The sequence below is a fragment of the Manis javanica genome, chromosome 6, assembly GCF_040802235.1.
Source record: "Manis javanica isolate MJ-LG chromosome 6, MJ_LKY, whole genome shotgun sequence".
Lineage (NCBI taxonomy): Eukaryota > Metazoa > Chordata > Mammalia > Pholidota > Manidae > Manis > Manis javanica.
The window spans coordinates 91,417,772-91,434,494 of NC_133161.1; the positions used below are offsets into that span (position 1 = coordinate 91,417,772).

At 43.7% G+C, this 16,723-nt stretch overlaps 1 protein-coding gene and 1 long non-coding RNA gene across 2 annotated transcripts in view; one reads left to right on the forward strand and one right to left on the reverse strand.

Moving 5' to 3' along the window:
- The window catches only part of LAMB1 (laminin subunit beta 1), an 81,483-nt gene that overhangs the window by 2,668 nt on the left and 62,092 nt on the right, over positions 1-16,723 (reverse strand). The window contains exons 25-31 of the mRNA XM_037010880.2: positions 11,877-12,246; positions 9,027-9,211; positions 7,852-8,093; positions 5,089-5,292; positions 4,285-4,429; positions 2,293-2,500; positions 1,953-2,094 (exon numbers count right to left, since the gene is read on the reverse strand). Coding sequence (XP_036866775.2) covers positions 1,953-2,094; positions 2,293-2,500; positions 4,285-4,429; positions 5,089-5,292; positions 7,852-8,093; positions 9,027-9,211; positions 11,877-12,246 — 1,496 coding nt within the window. The remainder of the gene's footprint in view (positions 1-1,952; positions 2,095-2,292; positions 2,501-4,284; positions 4,430-5,088; positions 5,293-7,851; positions 8,094-9,026; positions 9,212-11,876; positions 12,247-16,723) is intronic.
- LOC118971028 (uncharacterized) lies at positions 12,253-16,012 on the forward strand. Its single transcript, XR_012132399.1, has 3 exons — positions 12,253-12,409; positions 12,700-12,826; positions 14,606-16,012. It is a non-coding gene; the product is annotated as an uncharacterized lncRNA (long non-coding RNA).

Consider the following 16,723-nt stretch of genomic DNA (forward strand, 5'->3'; position numbering starts at 1 on the left):
ATTAATGTGGTTAGAAAGTTACAACTCCCAGTCACCTTGAATTTGTTCTTTCAGCCCTAAATGTTACTAACAGTGGAAGTCACCACTTCAGAAACCATCGGGAAAGTTACTTGTTTTCAGCTAATTACAGACGACATGGAAACCAAAACGTTCTTTAAAACTCTGAAATTGGATTGTGACACAGCAAACCGTCTGGGAAAGTTACAGCTTTGACAGAATAGGTGAAGGGAATTAAAAAAAACAGCTGGACAGTGACTGTAATGGGTTTTTTTTGGGGGGGGGGACTTGGTGAAGGGGAGAGTCTAGTAACCATAATGTTCTTCATGTAATTGTAGATTAATGATAATAAAATGAAAAAAAAACAGCTGGAAGCTATAAATACGCATAGGTATTAAGGGAAAAGTATCTCATCTGGGCAACTGACAAGGATCCACATTTGATCTCTTCAAAGTATAGTCAATACTGATTTTTAAAAGCCAGTCAAAGCAAGCTGGGATCCATGAGACAGGAACCCTTTCATTCACTGAGTACCTAATTTTCCTTAAAAATGATCTAAGGATGGGTCTTTCCATAGAATTAACTCTGAATAACAATAATGTCACAAACTAATGGGTCAGTGTAGGTGTACAAAAACTTGTATTTCAAACCAAATCTTGACCTAAAGGTTCACTCATTCATAACTTCGAAAAATTCTTAGTTATAATTCTACAGTTTTATTTTTAAATGAGTGAATACTTTCTGACATGCTTTCACTAGCATAGTTTAGTCAGAGGTTCTCTTTCTCCTTAACCTAAAGCACTTCCAGATCCTAGCGTTCCTGAAGACCCCAGCGTTGCTGAAAAACCCCAATGTTAACTTGGAATATCAAGCCAAACATCTCACCTATAATCTGATTAATATATTCCATTTTGTCTTTCAAAACTAGTAATTTCTTAAAAGCCACCTAAATAGAGTTCATTAAAATCTTAAGGGCACACTGAGAAATTTGAAAAATTTAAGAGATTAAAAAATCAGAATAATGAAAGGGTTAGAACTGGGTGGGAAAACAATTTCTCTAAGCTCAAAAGCAACCTGAAGAAAGGGCTTATATGTGTTCAGTTTAAGAAGGTAAAGGACGAATAGTTGGGGCCTCATCTCAGAGCAAGAGAACAAAGGAGAATGTGCTTGTATCAATGAATGGTAGGAAAAGTAGGCCGCAAAACCATCTCCCAGGTTTTAGCATTAAGAGGTGGTTGCCCTGAGAACTGGAGCATCTAATTTCCAAGTACATTGTGAAACATGGCTAGGGATCAGATAAGCCTGTTTTTTTTTTTCACCTATTTTTTTAGAAAAAAATGAATGCTCCCAAAATTGGAAGAAAACTGCTTACAGATCTTTGATAAATCAAAGAATAATGTTCACATTTAAACGATGAGTCTTTTTAGGATAAAGCACTAAATCCATGTGAAAAATTCAGTGTGTGCTTTTAGTATCTGGTAGTCTCTAAGAGTATTCTTGTAAAAAACAGTTTTCCATGCATTCTGAACAAAACAGATACTTAGCTGCAAGATCTCTGTCACCTCATAAATCTTGTACTGGTGCTTTGGGGCTGCTTTAGGGCTGCTTTAGAACAGCAGGAGTTTTCTAAACTGTATTTTGAAATTAATACTGTACTTCATACTACTGAAGAGTCTCTGAGTCCTTTAAAAGACGAGATAAAAACACATGCTATCTTTCTCAGGCTTTTTGTGGGGGCAGAAAGGAAAGGATGCTTAACATTCCAGAGTCTTCAGGGGCCTTTTTTTCCTTAAAAGTAGACCATTTTTATCCATCCATGCTAAGAGTCATTTGGATTTGTTTAAAAGAATCCTTTAATGTTCAGCTGTAAGAATTTTCACAGATAATGGTCAAATGCACTTTTATGATAAAGGGTATACTGAGTGTTTTCTCTCATGTAACAGCTATAATCTTACCGAAGTTAGCAGGTTCTGGGTTCCTTGGATGTCCTCATCTGCTTGTTTAATTGCCTTCTCTGCTGCAATCTGGGCCTTTTCTGCTTCCTCCAGAGCTTCCTTTACCATGTCTGCAGTGACTCTAACATCCGTTGCACTTTTGCTGAGTAAAAGAATGAGGCAGTATATGTGAACATGGAAAAAGGACTTACTTTTCTGAAAAGAACATTTTCTTAAAGAACAGCCTTCTTGGAATGATCCAGAGAAAATCACACAGGTCACTGAAAAATTTCACTGCTTAAGGAAATACGTTTTTACTCCATACTACACAAGCCCCCTGAATGCCATAGTCTTCAGATACCTGGCTCTTTTAGCTTCTTCTAACAACATCTCAGCTCTGGCAACATCTGCAGCACTTTGCTGGAGAATAACTTCTACTTGAGAAAGGCTTTCAACTCGTTCACGAATATCTTCTGTCAAGTTCTGTAACTGCTGTGGAGTGCTAGGCATTTCCATTTTCAGTACTTCATTAGCAACTGCTTCAATGCTGTCCAGATCAGCACTATCCTCTGTTAAAAGCAAAGACGTCCCCTCAAAGAGGTGAAAAGATATTTGATGGTTCACTCATTCAGCCACTATTAGGTGAACAGCACTGTGGGGTCATACCGAGACATACGCACTTCCAGTTTAAGGGTTTGTGGTCCAGTGGAGTGGGGAGATGAGACCTACATGTGTGAGAAAGTAACTTGCAGCCAGTGTGTGCCACTGGAGTTTGGTGTAGGCTGGGATAGCCAGGGAACCCCTCATGGAGGATGAGGAACTGATCAGGTTTTGAAGGCTATAGGACTGAAAGAAGAAAGTTCATCTCTGGATGCAAAGAGCATGCTCTGTGAAAGGCAAGTGGAGTGAATGGCTCAGGTTGTAGAAAACATAGCCAGGGTATAAAGCTGGGATTTGATTCTAAAAGGCAATGAAAACTTCTAACAGTTTGGAAGAACAGCTGGGAGACTTATAATTGCAAATGTTAAGAGGCTGGCATTCCTTCTATACTATCTGGATTCAGGAAATTACAAAAAGGGAGAAATCCAGTCCCAGGAGCGAGAGAATCAGGATACTGCATTTATCAAAGGCAAGGAATGTCAAATCTAACAGGCAGTCAAAAAATGTCAAAGAGGTTAGATTTGAAATATGTCATTAATTCAAGCTTTTTAATAAACTATCAAGGGACATAAAAATGGATCCCTAAGCATTTAAGCATGGAAAAATACATGATAGGATGATGGCTTCTACACAGTATTTCATAAGGTACCCACAGCAAATACCATTGGCTCATGAGTCATACCCCTTTTTTTCTTGCTAACAGAACCCTGATTTTATTGAGGCACTTACCTCTAAGGTAAGGTAAACATCAGTTAAATCCTGATCAGTCTGCCAGTCACAGTAGTCCCACCCCATTTGCCAGTGACAGTTACGCATGGGCAGGGGATGTACTGCTGGCCGCTGACATGGAGGTGACTGCTCAAAGGCTGCTGGGAAAGATTCCCAGACTAGAAGAGTTAGAACAAAGGAATAGGCGTCTCTTCTTCAGTAGATACTACTGAGTCTTTATGTGATGTCTGGAACTTTGGCAGCCACCTTGTAACCCAGGAGGAGCTAGCCTGAGAACAAAGCTGATAGGCTTAAAATAGAGCAGAAAGGTGGGAAGTAGGTGGGTTCTAGAACCATGGAGCTATGCTGCTATTGAATGTCTTGTTATGTGATGTAATACATATCTGTTTTGATTAATTCGGTTTCCGTTGAAAGTTTTCTATAACTTGAAGCCAAAACCATCCTTACTGATAGCATTCCAACTGCGACCAGCAATCCTTAGGAGCTGGATCACAAATTCTAGGGATTTTCTTTTTCTCTACAGAGTAACTAAGGTATACAGTTGTATAACCAAAGTTGTAATATCCTGTAAATAACAAGTTTACAAAGCTTTGGGGACAATGTCAAAATAAACTCAACTTCTTTATGGCTCTGATGACATGTGTGTGATCTCTAACAAATCCCAAATGCAGTTCTCACAGTGTGCACCTGCTTCCTTGATTTCCTACCTGGGGTGCCCCCCAAGAGGGGTCTGTATCTGTATGACATGAGAGAAAGTTATCTACATACACTTACATAAGCTTCTTGAGACATGGAAACATTTCTTAACATGGAAATTTTTTTTTTAAATGTTACCTTATTCACTGCCAGAGATTGTTCTGAAATGCAGATTTGAATTATGGGCTCTGAAACACACTCTTACAAAACAGTTTTACATTCTAAGATAGGAAGAAGTGTCTAAAAGTAAAATGAAAAAGTTCCTTACGGGTCAGAAAGTCTCTGATTTGCTTGATTAGGTCCCTCAGACCCTCATTGCTCTTGTCCACTTTTTCTTTGGTGGAGTTGGTTCTCAACAGAACACCTCGAGCATTCTGTTTTGCCTCATCTGCCCTCAGTTTGGCTTCAGAGACCTAAATATAAGGCATACATTACCCGGGGAACAACTTCACTCTTCCTAAAGCAGGCCAGAATAATATAAATGGTCCAGAAAGTGATGTTGAAAAACTAAGCATTTGGAGTCACAGCTTTTAGAATGTCTCCCATTCAACCATATTATATTCCTGTAAAGGCTCAAAGTATTCAGTGTACAGATTCCTGTACAATATTCTTACATACACATGGCTAGCATATAAAACTTTTTCTAGCTGTTTTTAACTCCTCTGAAAGATTTGATGGCCTAGAAAATGTTCCTTAGCCTTTTTCTCAGACACCAGCATAAACACTTCAGTTAATGTGAAGTTAATACCACATGTATCACTTTAGAAGAATAAATGTTCAACTGCATAGGATTGAGTTTTTGTAGTGCAGCTGGATGTATTCATAACCCTGGACCCATGGTAAGTACGATGGTTATCTCAAATTGTCATGAGAAGAAAAGATATTTATTTAAAGGATTCATGAATGAAAATCTCATCTATTCCCCTGACCTCACAAAAACTTGAACTTTCATACTTGATTGTGAAATGCCCTGTTCATTTTAGTCAGCATTTAGAATTGAGTTCTCCCTTTCAGACCTTCCAGTCCGTAACTGGAAGCAAATAGCAAACCCCGGGGCTGTCCACTGAATTACCATCTTGGAGAGCTGCTCCACCTCCGCCAGGGCACTCAGGACATCTCGGTCAAAGTCCATGGCTTTCTGCCAGGCGCTGTGTGCCATGGAGACCAGACCACCGCAGCCAGGCCCCCCACACTTCTTCTGTCCTTCGTCAGTTCTGCAGTTTGGGCCGCCACATTCGGTCTCGGAACAGGAGGCCCCTGGAGGCGTCCCACAGGTCTGCAAAGCCAAGGACCCGGCACAAGGGTTCAGAGAGAGAGTCCATGGCTACAGTGTAACAGCTGTGCAGGGCCTGGGTGGCCCCAGAGCGCGTGTAGGTGGTCCTCAGCAAGGGTGCTTGAAAATAGTGTTCAGGAGGGAGAGAGGAGCAGAGAGTTGAGGAATGAGCTAACCTCGTTTCCAAGGAAACAATGATTTACAAGCCTTCCTCAACACCTTCTGCCCTAATAAACAGGAATACCATACGGGCTCTTGCAGGATGTGAACATCTGCTCTATCAAGTTGAAGTCTGTCAGTGTGAGAGCCAAAGAATGCTTTCCCTTTATTCTAACCAGTTGTGTTAAAAAAAAAAGTATCGAGACCCTTCTTTACACCTAACACCATGCTAACTGTTCTGGCAGACAGGGCGACTGACGTAAAAGGCCCCCTTTCCGGCCTTTCAGTAACTTCCCTTCTAGTTCGGAAGACAGGACCATCAGATAAAACAGCCAGGAATAGACGAGTAGAGCAGGTATGAAGGAAAGCAGACAAAGAGATTGCTGAGGACTAGTTGGGGAAGGACGGGTGGGCAATGGGATTTGAACAGGGGAATTTGGGGAGCATTGCAGATGAGAGAGGTAGAGAGAAAACAAAGGTGAATGTAACTTTTCCAAGTGAGCAAACCCCCGATGGCCACCCCCACCCTTAGAATCCTTTCTTGTCCAGCTGAAACTTCCAAAGATCCAAGCTTGGCCATGGCATGCACATGCAAATTGAGGAATTACAAGTTTGCTGTATGATAGAGAGGGCCAACCGGGAAGAAAATTGTATCTAGAGCTCTCCTTTTGTGGGAAACATACTGAAAAGGGGCAAAAGGGTTATAGAGGTGAAAAGCAGTTACTCCTAGGCACGGAAAAGTGTTCTTTTTAAGTAGTTTTTGAATCAATACAATCAGTTCTTTAGCCTCATAATTTTATAATTGTTATCCCATTATATCATAATAGTAGTCTGTCATGTATCTGGTTTACTAGACATAAAAAGCTTCAGAAAATAAAGCTTATTCTGGATGCTATAGAAAAACACGAGCCTTAAAGGGAGCACAGACATCAGGGATGCTCTCTATAAACAATCTGACGCCACACTAGAGGATCTGTTTTATTTCACCAGACGGGCAGGCATGAAGAAAACCAGCACGGGGCTAGCTAAATAGACACAAAGACAAATGAACTGAAGCTACTTGAAAAACACATAAAGGGACAAAAATCTCTTTCTACACAAGCAGCAGTATGGAAAGTCTAAAGGGAGTTGTCAAGGGTATTTAGCAAACATACAATGAGAGAACATTAGCAGCTGGCTAATCCCTGGGTATCTCCCCAGAGGGAAAAGCAAACACAGGGAGGGGCACCTGCTCGTGGCCACTGTACCCACAGGCCACCCACAGCCAAGGGACCTTCTGTTGCAAAGCACAGCCTTTAGCCTGCTTAGCTGCTTTCATTTTAGTTTGGGAGATCTTGTGATTACTGGTTTGGAATAGATTTTGAAACAAAATTGAGAGAATTGGCATCTCATGCTTAAATACGTCTCCTATAGCAATTAACACGTTGCTCCAGGCCTCCATTTTTCTGTTCATGGTGACAGGAGACCTACTTACATTTCACTAGATGCTATAAAGTTTCATAATATAATGAAACTATAACCTCACAGGTATCAATTAAATTTGTCAATACGGTACAGACTGTTTTTGTCTATAAGCTGAAGAGGGAAGGTTAAGGAGGCAGGGAGGGAAGGGGGACTGTCATCCAGACACAGCTGTGATGAGTCTGAACCCGTCTTCCATGCACCCGCATTCCCCTTCTTTTACTGTTCCTCCGTGCTTTCCACGCTGTGAGAACACCAGCCCCAGTCTGTAAGGACACCCTTTGCATTCTCCCAGAGCCGCCCTTCCATGAGCAACGATAAGGAAGCAAGAGGAAGACACAGGCTTAGTTTGTCCTTTTCTGGCCGCCTGCCTGATTTTCGTTAAACTCACTACTCCACCATTTGGCTCCAGAGTTACTTTTTAAAAGCTTCTGGAAAAGGAATCTACTTTCTAGGCTAGTCTCAGGGTTCATCTTCACCAGGTAAAGTTACTGTAACAAAAGAACATTTTAACTAACACCCCTGGAAAAATTTCTTTTGTTCCCTTTAACTATTTTAGGAAGTCCCTCCTGAGTGATTCTGAATTGCTCCACCGAGATGGACTTGGCACTTCAAATCCAAACAAAGTACAAAAGAAATGTCCACAATATAAAAAGGATCGAGTTTAAGTAAGTCATGGCGTCAGGACAACAGCATCGGAAAGTGGCCATGAGTCTTGGGTTGTGCCACAGAGAAACCGCTGGAAGGGGCAAGGCTGAAAACACACATGCTGCCATTTTTAATCTGGCTGGGCCAGAGAGACCCATAGCTGGTCCAGACACCCAAGCCTGGGAATTTCACTCCTGCTGATTCATTTGCAAAGTGAACAATATTAAAGACAAAGCAGAGAGTTTTTTTCCTCGAACTGCACAATAGCCCTGAAGCCAAAGCCTCAAACCTTACCATTTGGGCAGCTGCAGAAAGGTCTAGACTTTGTAGTTTTCCTGCCAGCTCATCCAGAAGGCGGGCCTGCTCCTCTTGTTTTTCCCTGAACTGGGACTCTCGCTCCAACATCAAGTCTTCCACTCTGTCTCGAGTGAGAGCCGACTGTTCCACAGTGCTGTTGGAATCTGTGGTGGACGCGTTCACCCTCTCCTCTGCCTCTCGGGACATCTGGAAGTACTTGGTAATGCTGTCCAAGGTGCCTAGGGCAGGAAGTGGGATTGCCCACAGTTAATCCCCTGCGTCCAAGCTCATCGAGCAGTGTCCGTATTTGGTTGTCGTCCAGCCCTGAATTTATTGTACGGCTTTGTTTTAAAATTTAAGGAATAAAATCTTTGTGAAGAAATGTAACTTTCCTCTCAGGATCAACGGAATATATTTTGTCCCATAAGCACCTACCCTGGCTCTGGAGGATGCCAAACATCTGGATGAAAAATTAAGTCAATCATGCAGATGGTGTTTCTGCACACAGGCAAGCATCCAGCTCTTTCTAAATAGCGGGTGTCAGGCAGCCTGGAGATTACATATCCAGATCATTTTCCCCTTTTCTCAGGCATTTAACTAGGCATCCACTCAAATGGCTAGGAGTATATACTTAAAACAGCATGACATATTTTGGCTTTAAGGACCTAGTAAAAAAATAAGTGATCATGCATAGAACAGGAATGATAGGATGATCTGACATAGTTCTACCTTTTGTTTTTTTTGTGGGGGGTGGTCTATGGCATCAATGAATGAAGGATTTGCCAAAATTATTTCCTGACCAAGCAACATTCTGGAATATAAAAGGATTTGCAGAAATATCAATTTAATTCCTTAACTATTCAAAAGGGCCCCTTTCTGAGAAAAACCAAGGAGGTTAAAACCAGCGAGAAGAGCCCAGGAAACAGATGCCCTCCTACCTAATGTAACCACAATGGCTACTTGCTCCGTGGGCCCTCGGCTGTGCCTCTTAGCTCTGGGGTCACATTTATAAAAGGGTGATTTTCAATCCTCACTTCTGCCAGAGCCTCAATGAGAAAAAACTTCAAAATTGTTAGAAAGCACTTGGTTTTTTTCTGCAAGTGCTGTACTAAAAGGTTAGACAGTGTTAAGTCCATTGTCCAGGATCGCATAGTTACACAAAAAACGCTCACCCCGAATATCTGAGTTCTTGATAAATTCCAGCTGCTCAGCGAGCTCTTTCACTGTGTTCTCCAGGCTTTCTGCTTCTGTCTGTAGAGAGTCCAGTTCTCTGGCTGTGCTGTTACTTTGTGAGGCTGTGTCAGACAGTCTCACTTCTACTTGGGTCATCTTTTCTGTAACATCTTTGGTTAGCTTCCTGTAAAGGGACAGGGACATTTATCTAAGTAAAGGGAACCAAAGGGGAATTTTGAAATCTCATTTTTACACTTGCCACTAATACTGCATCCATTACTCTGGGATTTCAAACCAATTCAGTAACTTGTAACACATTATCTCTAAACTGTGCTTTTATTCTCTTTATCATTAGTAGGAGACTATTAAATCTCACAAATTTTTTTTCTTCAAAGAAAGAAACACAGAAGAACCACTCAGCAGTGTTGTGGTGGATGGGCCATTTGAGGGATTCTGAATACCTGCTGTTAATATGAGCATAGGTCCAGCGCATGGAGTTCCAGCCCCGTATGTAAGCATCTGCAAGCCCGTGCAACCCCACAGACTCAAAAGACATAAGCGACTCCAGTGTAGAAGTATGCCTCCCAGCTACCAGCCAAAAATGCTCTTATCTGAATCTCAGGGATATGCGTCAAGAGGGGACATGCAGACAGGAAGCCCCACAGCTGCTAGGAAGGCAACAGCTGCCACCAAACGAGCTTGTCACACACTGATCCCTTCCAGCACGGTCCCATTCAAGGGAGCCTCCTGCCAACAAGCAACCTTTTTTTTTCCATAAGAAAGAATGTACTGTCTACTGAGAATGGAATATGATAAACATTTAGCTCTCACAATATTTCATTTGGAATCTAAACCCAGCTGCATTTTGTTCTGTATCTTCCTAACTCCAAAGCTGTCTTTTAGGCATCTACTTATGTATTATTTGTATATATATGCAGTGTACATCTGTGTATATATCAGAAAGAAAGAAATATTTGAGAAGACCTTAGCTCTGCCAATTACCATGTCACCTAATTGAGTATATTGTCTTCTCAGGGATAGAACAGTTAGTATAAAAATTTGGGACAATGTAGAGATGCTGAAAGGGTGGGGGCCCATTAGAAAAATGATACTTAAGGCTGAAATAATCCTGACCCACCTCAAAGTAAAAGTACTTAAAAGGATCTGCAGGTGAAGTTACATTTTATAAACCCAATGACTTTTTTCCTGAGGCTCTTAGAATACAGTTTCTCTTTCCAGTACTTTTATTAATCTGTTGATTCACAGAAGGCCTTCATTTCTTCCTAGGTCTCATACAATGTTACAGTTTAAAAAATACCAGATCTAACATATATTTCTAAACAGTGCCACTTTGGGTCCTGAGATACGCATCGTTGGATATGGTGTTGAAAAAGATGAATGAAACTAGTTTTCCTGAGATGATTACAATCTATCTGATTAGATGAGTAGTGAGGGCAGAAATTGAACTGTCTGAGGAATGTAATCTCGCTTCCCGCAGGCTCTCAAACGACCAGATTTTGTCGTTCTCTCTTTAGGTATATGAGACCAAGGCCAAGAATCATTTCCTAAAGGGCTTACTCTCAGACCTCGGCCTTCCAAAACCTGTCCCTGCCATGTGGTAGGTGGCTAAGCAGCACAACAGTCTTTTTAATGAGGTAAATTCCTCACAAAATGCATTATTGCCTCACCTTAGACATTTCCTAAACACCCTGGTCTGTCACATGGTCTTGGGCACAAAACCTGAGGCTTGACATCAAGGAACCAGTTACTTTAAATCTAGAAGGTCTAGACAGGACGTTCTACAAGGTCCCTGAGACTGGCAGCTGTTCCTCTCCTGCTTCTCACATTCAGCCTTGAGATGACAAGTCCATCCTGCTTCTTATGGAAGCCGATTAAAGTCCCATCCTACAAATTACTGTAGTTCTGTCACAATGCAAAAATCACCTCAACCTTCAGGATTTGAAACACTCCCCTTGCTTATGCCAAACAGTGAGTCTGCTATAAAAAACCATAGCATTTTGGGAAACAAATACTTCACACACTTTCCGGATTTTGTGCTTTGGCCTAGAGCTTCTTGTGCTGTGTTTCTGAGTCCTTTTTGGGAAAGGTAGTTGGAGTGTTTGAGAGCAGGAAAGAGAAGGCTAATGGTAGACAGATGATTCAGCATCAGCCAGCTTAATTTATCTGCTTCATCGGCAAGAGCTGCATCATCCAGTCAGGAAGAGGATCACCCGGAGAAGGGCTAACGAGAATTTTTCTTTGTAAAGAATTTGTTTTAATTAGAAGAACGAAACACTGCTCTAGCAGACCAACAGCTAAGCAGCGGAAATAACTTGGAAAGAAGTGTCTTATTTGTGGGGATGGAATGTCCTTGGTGGTAGCAAAACATACAGTAACAACCATCTGCACTTATAATGCTTCTGCTTTGTTACTCTGTAGGTAAAGGCAAATATTATCTTCCCCACCTCCCCAGAAGAGAAAAGAGAGGCTCAGGAATCAGTGAGTCACTCAGGCTCACAGCCCAGCAACTACCCATGCTGCAACTCAGTGATGGGGCACTTTGTCTCCAAAGCCAGTGTTCTTGCCGCCTATCGCCCTAGAGCACCAGAGCACCGAATATATGTGCACACGTTCTGTCCTCCAGCCTCCACTGTTGTGGCCCCCAGGGATGTGCCGGGGTTCGCTCCCCAAGTGCCCGGCATCTGTTGTCACTCACAGGACTGGCCACACCTCCCAGTGGAAGCCTCGTGCCAGCTAGGGCACCTCCGCTGTGTGTTCATCAAGTTGGAACAATATAGTAAGCTGTTAATCTGGCTCATTAATTACTTACTTGTGCTTTAATTACTTACTCCGCTTCCTCAAAGAGATTCCCGATGTTTTTCAGTGGCTCCGCAGCTGGGCTCTGGGCCAGGATGTCTCTGATCTCATTGACCTTCTTCTCCACCGAGTCCACAGTCTCCCGGTAAGGCCCAATCACACCACTTATCTTCAAGGCCTTGGCTTTCTCTAGAAACTTCTGGGTCCTGTTAGTTAACTCAGCAACGATCACGTCCCACAGAGCAAAGCACTGGTGGCAGGGGGTGCAGTCGGGGAAGACCCCAGAGTACCCTCGCGTGCACTTGTCACAGCGTGGGCCCTCAACGCCCTCCACGCAGACACACCGGCCCGTGGACTGGTCACACTGCAGCGTCTCAATGCCTCTGGGATCGCAGTCACAGGCTGGAAGGGAAGCAGCAACACTTGCTGATCTACTTGATCACAAACTGGTCACTGTCACAGTGGGAAGGTGTCAACCGTCAACGACAACTTACCAGTGGCCCCTGCAGACTGCAGCACCTTCTCCAGTACGCATTACCTCAACCCTTGCTAACACTTCTTAGTGGTAAGAGTAATACCTTCTTTTTAAGTTAACACTTCCTATGCCCGGCCCTGTAAATATGGTTTCCAGGTTTCTCGTTTAACCCTCACCTGTCTTGGCCCTCGTGAGACAGGTGTTACGATCCTACTTTACAGGGTGGGGACTGCGGGATTAGAGAGATTTTGTGCCCTGCTTCTCCTAGTCTTACAGTGAGGTGCAGCCCAGCCGGGATTCCAGCTCAGCACTTGGCAGCTGGAGAGTCTGTCTCTTAGGCTCCCTTGCTCGGCCTCCCTCTTACTTGGACTTCCCCACAGGCCCCATCAACACAGACAGTTCAGGTGGCATCCTGGTGAATTGAGGCAATTGGCCTCAGACAAAACACGAATGAGCAGCTCCTGGCGCACCTCATCCAGCCTGATCACAAAACAACCATGAAACGTGGTGAGTCTGATAAAAAGCAAAGTGAGAAAGAAGTCACAGGAATTCTAAGCATCTAGCGTGAAGGCTTTCAGCCAAGTCTCATCTGACTCGTGGGTGTCTGCCATCTTGGCAGCCACCCCTGGCACGGAGAACACTGGCTTATAACATGTCAGAAGTGTCAGACGGGCTCTGAGGAGCCATTCAGTCCCCACCTTTCGCTGGCCCCAGACAGGTGGCATCTTAGGCAGAACCAACGGGTACAGGGTAAAGGCAGCGTCCCTGGCCTCTGGACGGTGGCCGAGATTACTCAGCACAGTGCCTAAGCCCCTGAGCCCGCGCTCCGTGCCCCAGATCTCAGGGGACTAACTCATTTTATATCAGTACTTGACATTTCACAGGATTTGTATAGTGTTTAGGGACAAAAGACCTAACACTTATCTTATCTCTGGCCTTAAATCCTTTCTGCGAAAAGGTGGGGGATTAAAAAAATTAAAATATAAAAACAAAAACAAATACATTATCTTCTTTCCCTAAGGAGACAGAGGACTCCGAGGGCAGGGGTACAGCTTAAACCACCTTCCCATTCTCAGCACTGAACCCAGGGTAACTTGCAAACACACCTCAACTGTCTTTGCCAAACAGGTCTAACCTGATTTTTGGTACAGGCACCCAAGGGCCATTTACACACCTGTATAAAACAAAATATTCCTGAAAAAGCAATTTCAACTGTGCAAAGCCCAATAGGTTCATACTCTCATATGTCACTATAAAATCTTCATGGGCCAATAGCTGCCATTTGCCTCTGAAAGACTTTCTGATGAAACATCTTCCAGAACCAGTTGCACTGATGGTCCTGCGAACTGCTCAGGACACCTCGATCCTCTTCAGCCAGAGGGCCATCTGTAGCCAGTACCCATCACCTGGCCCTCCCCACGTCCTACCTCCCATCGCTGTTTGTCCACCACTGCCTTTGCTGACTGGCTCCTGAGCAGCAGGGCTGAGGTGTGCCGCATTGCGGTGAGAGCACAGGTCGCAGGGCTCAGGCTGCCTGGGTGTGGACCTGCCTTCCCTACACCCCGGCCATACCACTCGGGGCAGTAAGGAAATTGAGTCACAGCCTAACATCTGTAAAAAGGGATAATGAGTATACCTACCTCACAGGATTGCTTCCAAGAGAAAGTAACTTAATTCCAAGTGCTTAGAGGAATGTCTAGTTCATAGTAAGCACTGAATAAATATCTTGATCACTTTCTGCATCCAGTGGCCACCTGCTCAGGGTGCAGCCCTCTCACACTTCCCTTGGAGAATCAAAAAGTGGTGTGCCTCATGTTTATCTCTGTATATTTGCCCATAACACCATGATTAATCAAAAACATGAAGTCGGTATATTCTAGTCCTCAATCTTTAGGATTTAAAACAGCATTCCCTTGGTGCCTGGGTTTTCAAAACTAACTTTTTTCCCCAGTAAGCAGATTGTTTCATTCCGGGCACTTTAGGCATGTTTCACATTTCCCATGTTCTCCTGGGACAACTCATGAATTAGGAAGCAGTCCAGGTGAGCTACAGATAACTGGAGGTGCGTTCCCGTGGCCATTCATTCTAGATGTTCCTGGAAGTAAGGGTTCTGTGATCAAGTAAGTTCAGGGTACCTACCTCTTCCTGAAAGGTACTCCTGAAAACCCTAAGCCATCATCAGCATATTAAAGACTCAGAGGAAGCTTTTCTGCAGGGAAAACCTTCCCATCGCTTTTACCCAGTCATATCCTAAACTCATTTGATTGTGGGGTCTTTGTCTCATAGAAGACATCCCAGAGAGATCAGGGTTGGGAAAACCACCACCTTCACCAGTTTGCCGGGAGATGCTGACCTTGAGCGCCATCAGATCACGCCCTGAGGTGTATGGACCGTTATTTTCCCACCTGTCCTACCTTCCTTGTGTACAGTAATGTGTGCGTGGAGGGATGCCAGAGAGAGCGTGTTCACCCTTCACAGGGTGGAGCTGGGCAGAGTCCTGACTTTGGAAGGTGATGCACAAACCTAAGGATCTATGTAAACAGACGAATAAACATTGCCATTTGTAATAGGCGGAGTAGCTGTGTCTGCCCCGGCCCTGCAGGCCCCAGCAGGTGGCCCTACGAGGGGCCCTGGTATCCCCTGACACCTATGCCTATGCTACGGGCTCCCTTGGGCTTCAGACAACTGAGGCAGATGTACTTGCTTTTAGTGTGCTCAGAAAATGACTTCTTCCCCATAAATAATGCAAAGGTATGGGTTAGTTCAGTCCTAGAGAGGTCTGTACTTGATTTATGCTTGGAGCAAGGGATGTGTGCATGTGTTGAATTTATTTTTAATCCTTAATAAATTTTCATTTATTTCACTGGTAAAGGCTTGCCTTCCTCTCAAGGGCATCTTTAAGTGGGAAAACACAGGCCCCAAACTGTAGGATTTAAGAGGCACGTGCACTCCTGTGAAGGCTCCCCTCCTCGACTGGGGGTGTGGGTGCTGTGCAGGCCCCTCTGAAGGGCCCTCTCCAGAGGACAAGGACCAGCTCAGCTGAACTGACCAACATTCCTATCCTCCAGTTGCAAACAGTCAAATTTCACAGATGTCTGGACTGCAGTTTCATCACTGAAAAAGCCAATCCTGAACTTTGGAAGGGCACCAAATCACTAAAATGCATCAGATTTTAATTCCGACCCAAAGCTGTGAAACTGCTAACGTTTCTGTAGACATACGCTTCCTTCCCTGCCTATTGAGTTTCCAGAATGGCTTCTGGAGTGGGGTCACCTGGGAGGCAGGCACTAGAAGGCCCACATTTATGGACTTGTTAAAAGATGCTCCTACGAGTATTTTCAGCTGATGCAGAGAGGCTGGCTCTTGCCTGACAATTTAAAACTTAATGGGCAGTAAAATTATGAAAGACTCTTCAATCATTGTGCACATGCCCTGGGACCTAAACATTAGGAACTAACCATGCATTCTGTCTCTGACAAGTCCCAGTGGGTTTTCTCCTCTCTTAAGAGAAAGGGACAGGAATCTGGGAAGACCTGCAGATCAGCATCACTTTAAGATGTGGGACTATTGGCAGAAGATGAAAAGCTTTCTCTGGGAAAGGAGAGTATATATAGATTATGGTGCCTGATCTTTAAGATGAACAAATCATGAAGGTGAAAACAGCATTTTAAAAATGAGACAGTAACCATTTTAAGGAGCCATAGAATTCCATTTGCATCTTATAAATACATCCTCGGTTATGTGGTCAGTGTGTTTCCTCTGTTTTTATTGAGCTTTCTCATTTAAAACATGATCTTTAAGAGGCAGGTAAATGAAGGAAATTACATCTATTTTAGAGACCTTGAGACCTAGAGGAAAACACTAGCAGGTCAGTGCCAGAATGGGAAGCATTAGCCTAGTACCCTTGATAAAGTAGGTGTAACTTTCTCCTCTTGACTTCCCTCTCCTCCTCCAGATCTCCTCTGCCCATGAAAGAAAATACCTGCTCACCTGGTTGGCATTCAAGGCTTTTAACAACGCGATGCCATAGTCTCCCCATAGCTCTCCAGTGGGCAGTCTCCCCATCCCCATAGCCTTGCTGCTACAGGTCGTCCTTATTGTCCTTTAGCCAGGACAATTATTTCCCTCTCTAAACAGCTGTCACTGGGGGCCCACCAGGCCTGCAGAAAGTGCAGAGATACAGGGCCACTCAGGCTGGCTTCAGATCCCTTGCTTGTGGCTTGTCTTTGAACAAGTTACTTAACTTCTCTGAGCCTGAGATTTCTGAGCTGTGAAATGGAGATTATGCTTAACCTCATGGGTTTTTTGTTTTAAGGGTAAAATCAAGAATAGGCACATACTATCCCTAAAAGTGCTCAGCACATAGCAGATTCCTTGTAAATGACCTTTTCCATGAAGCCATGT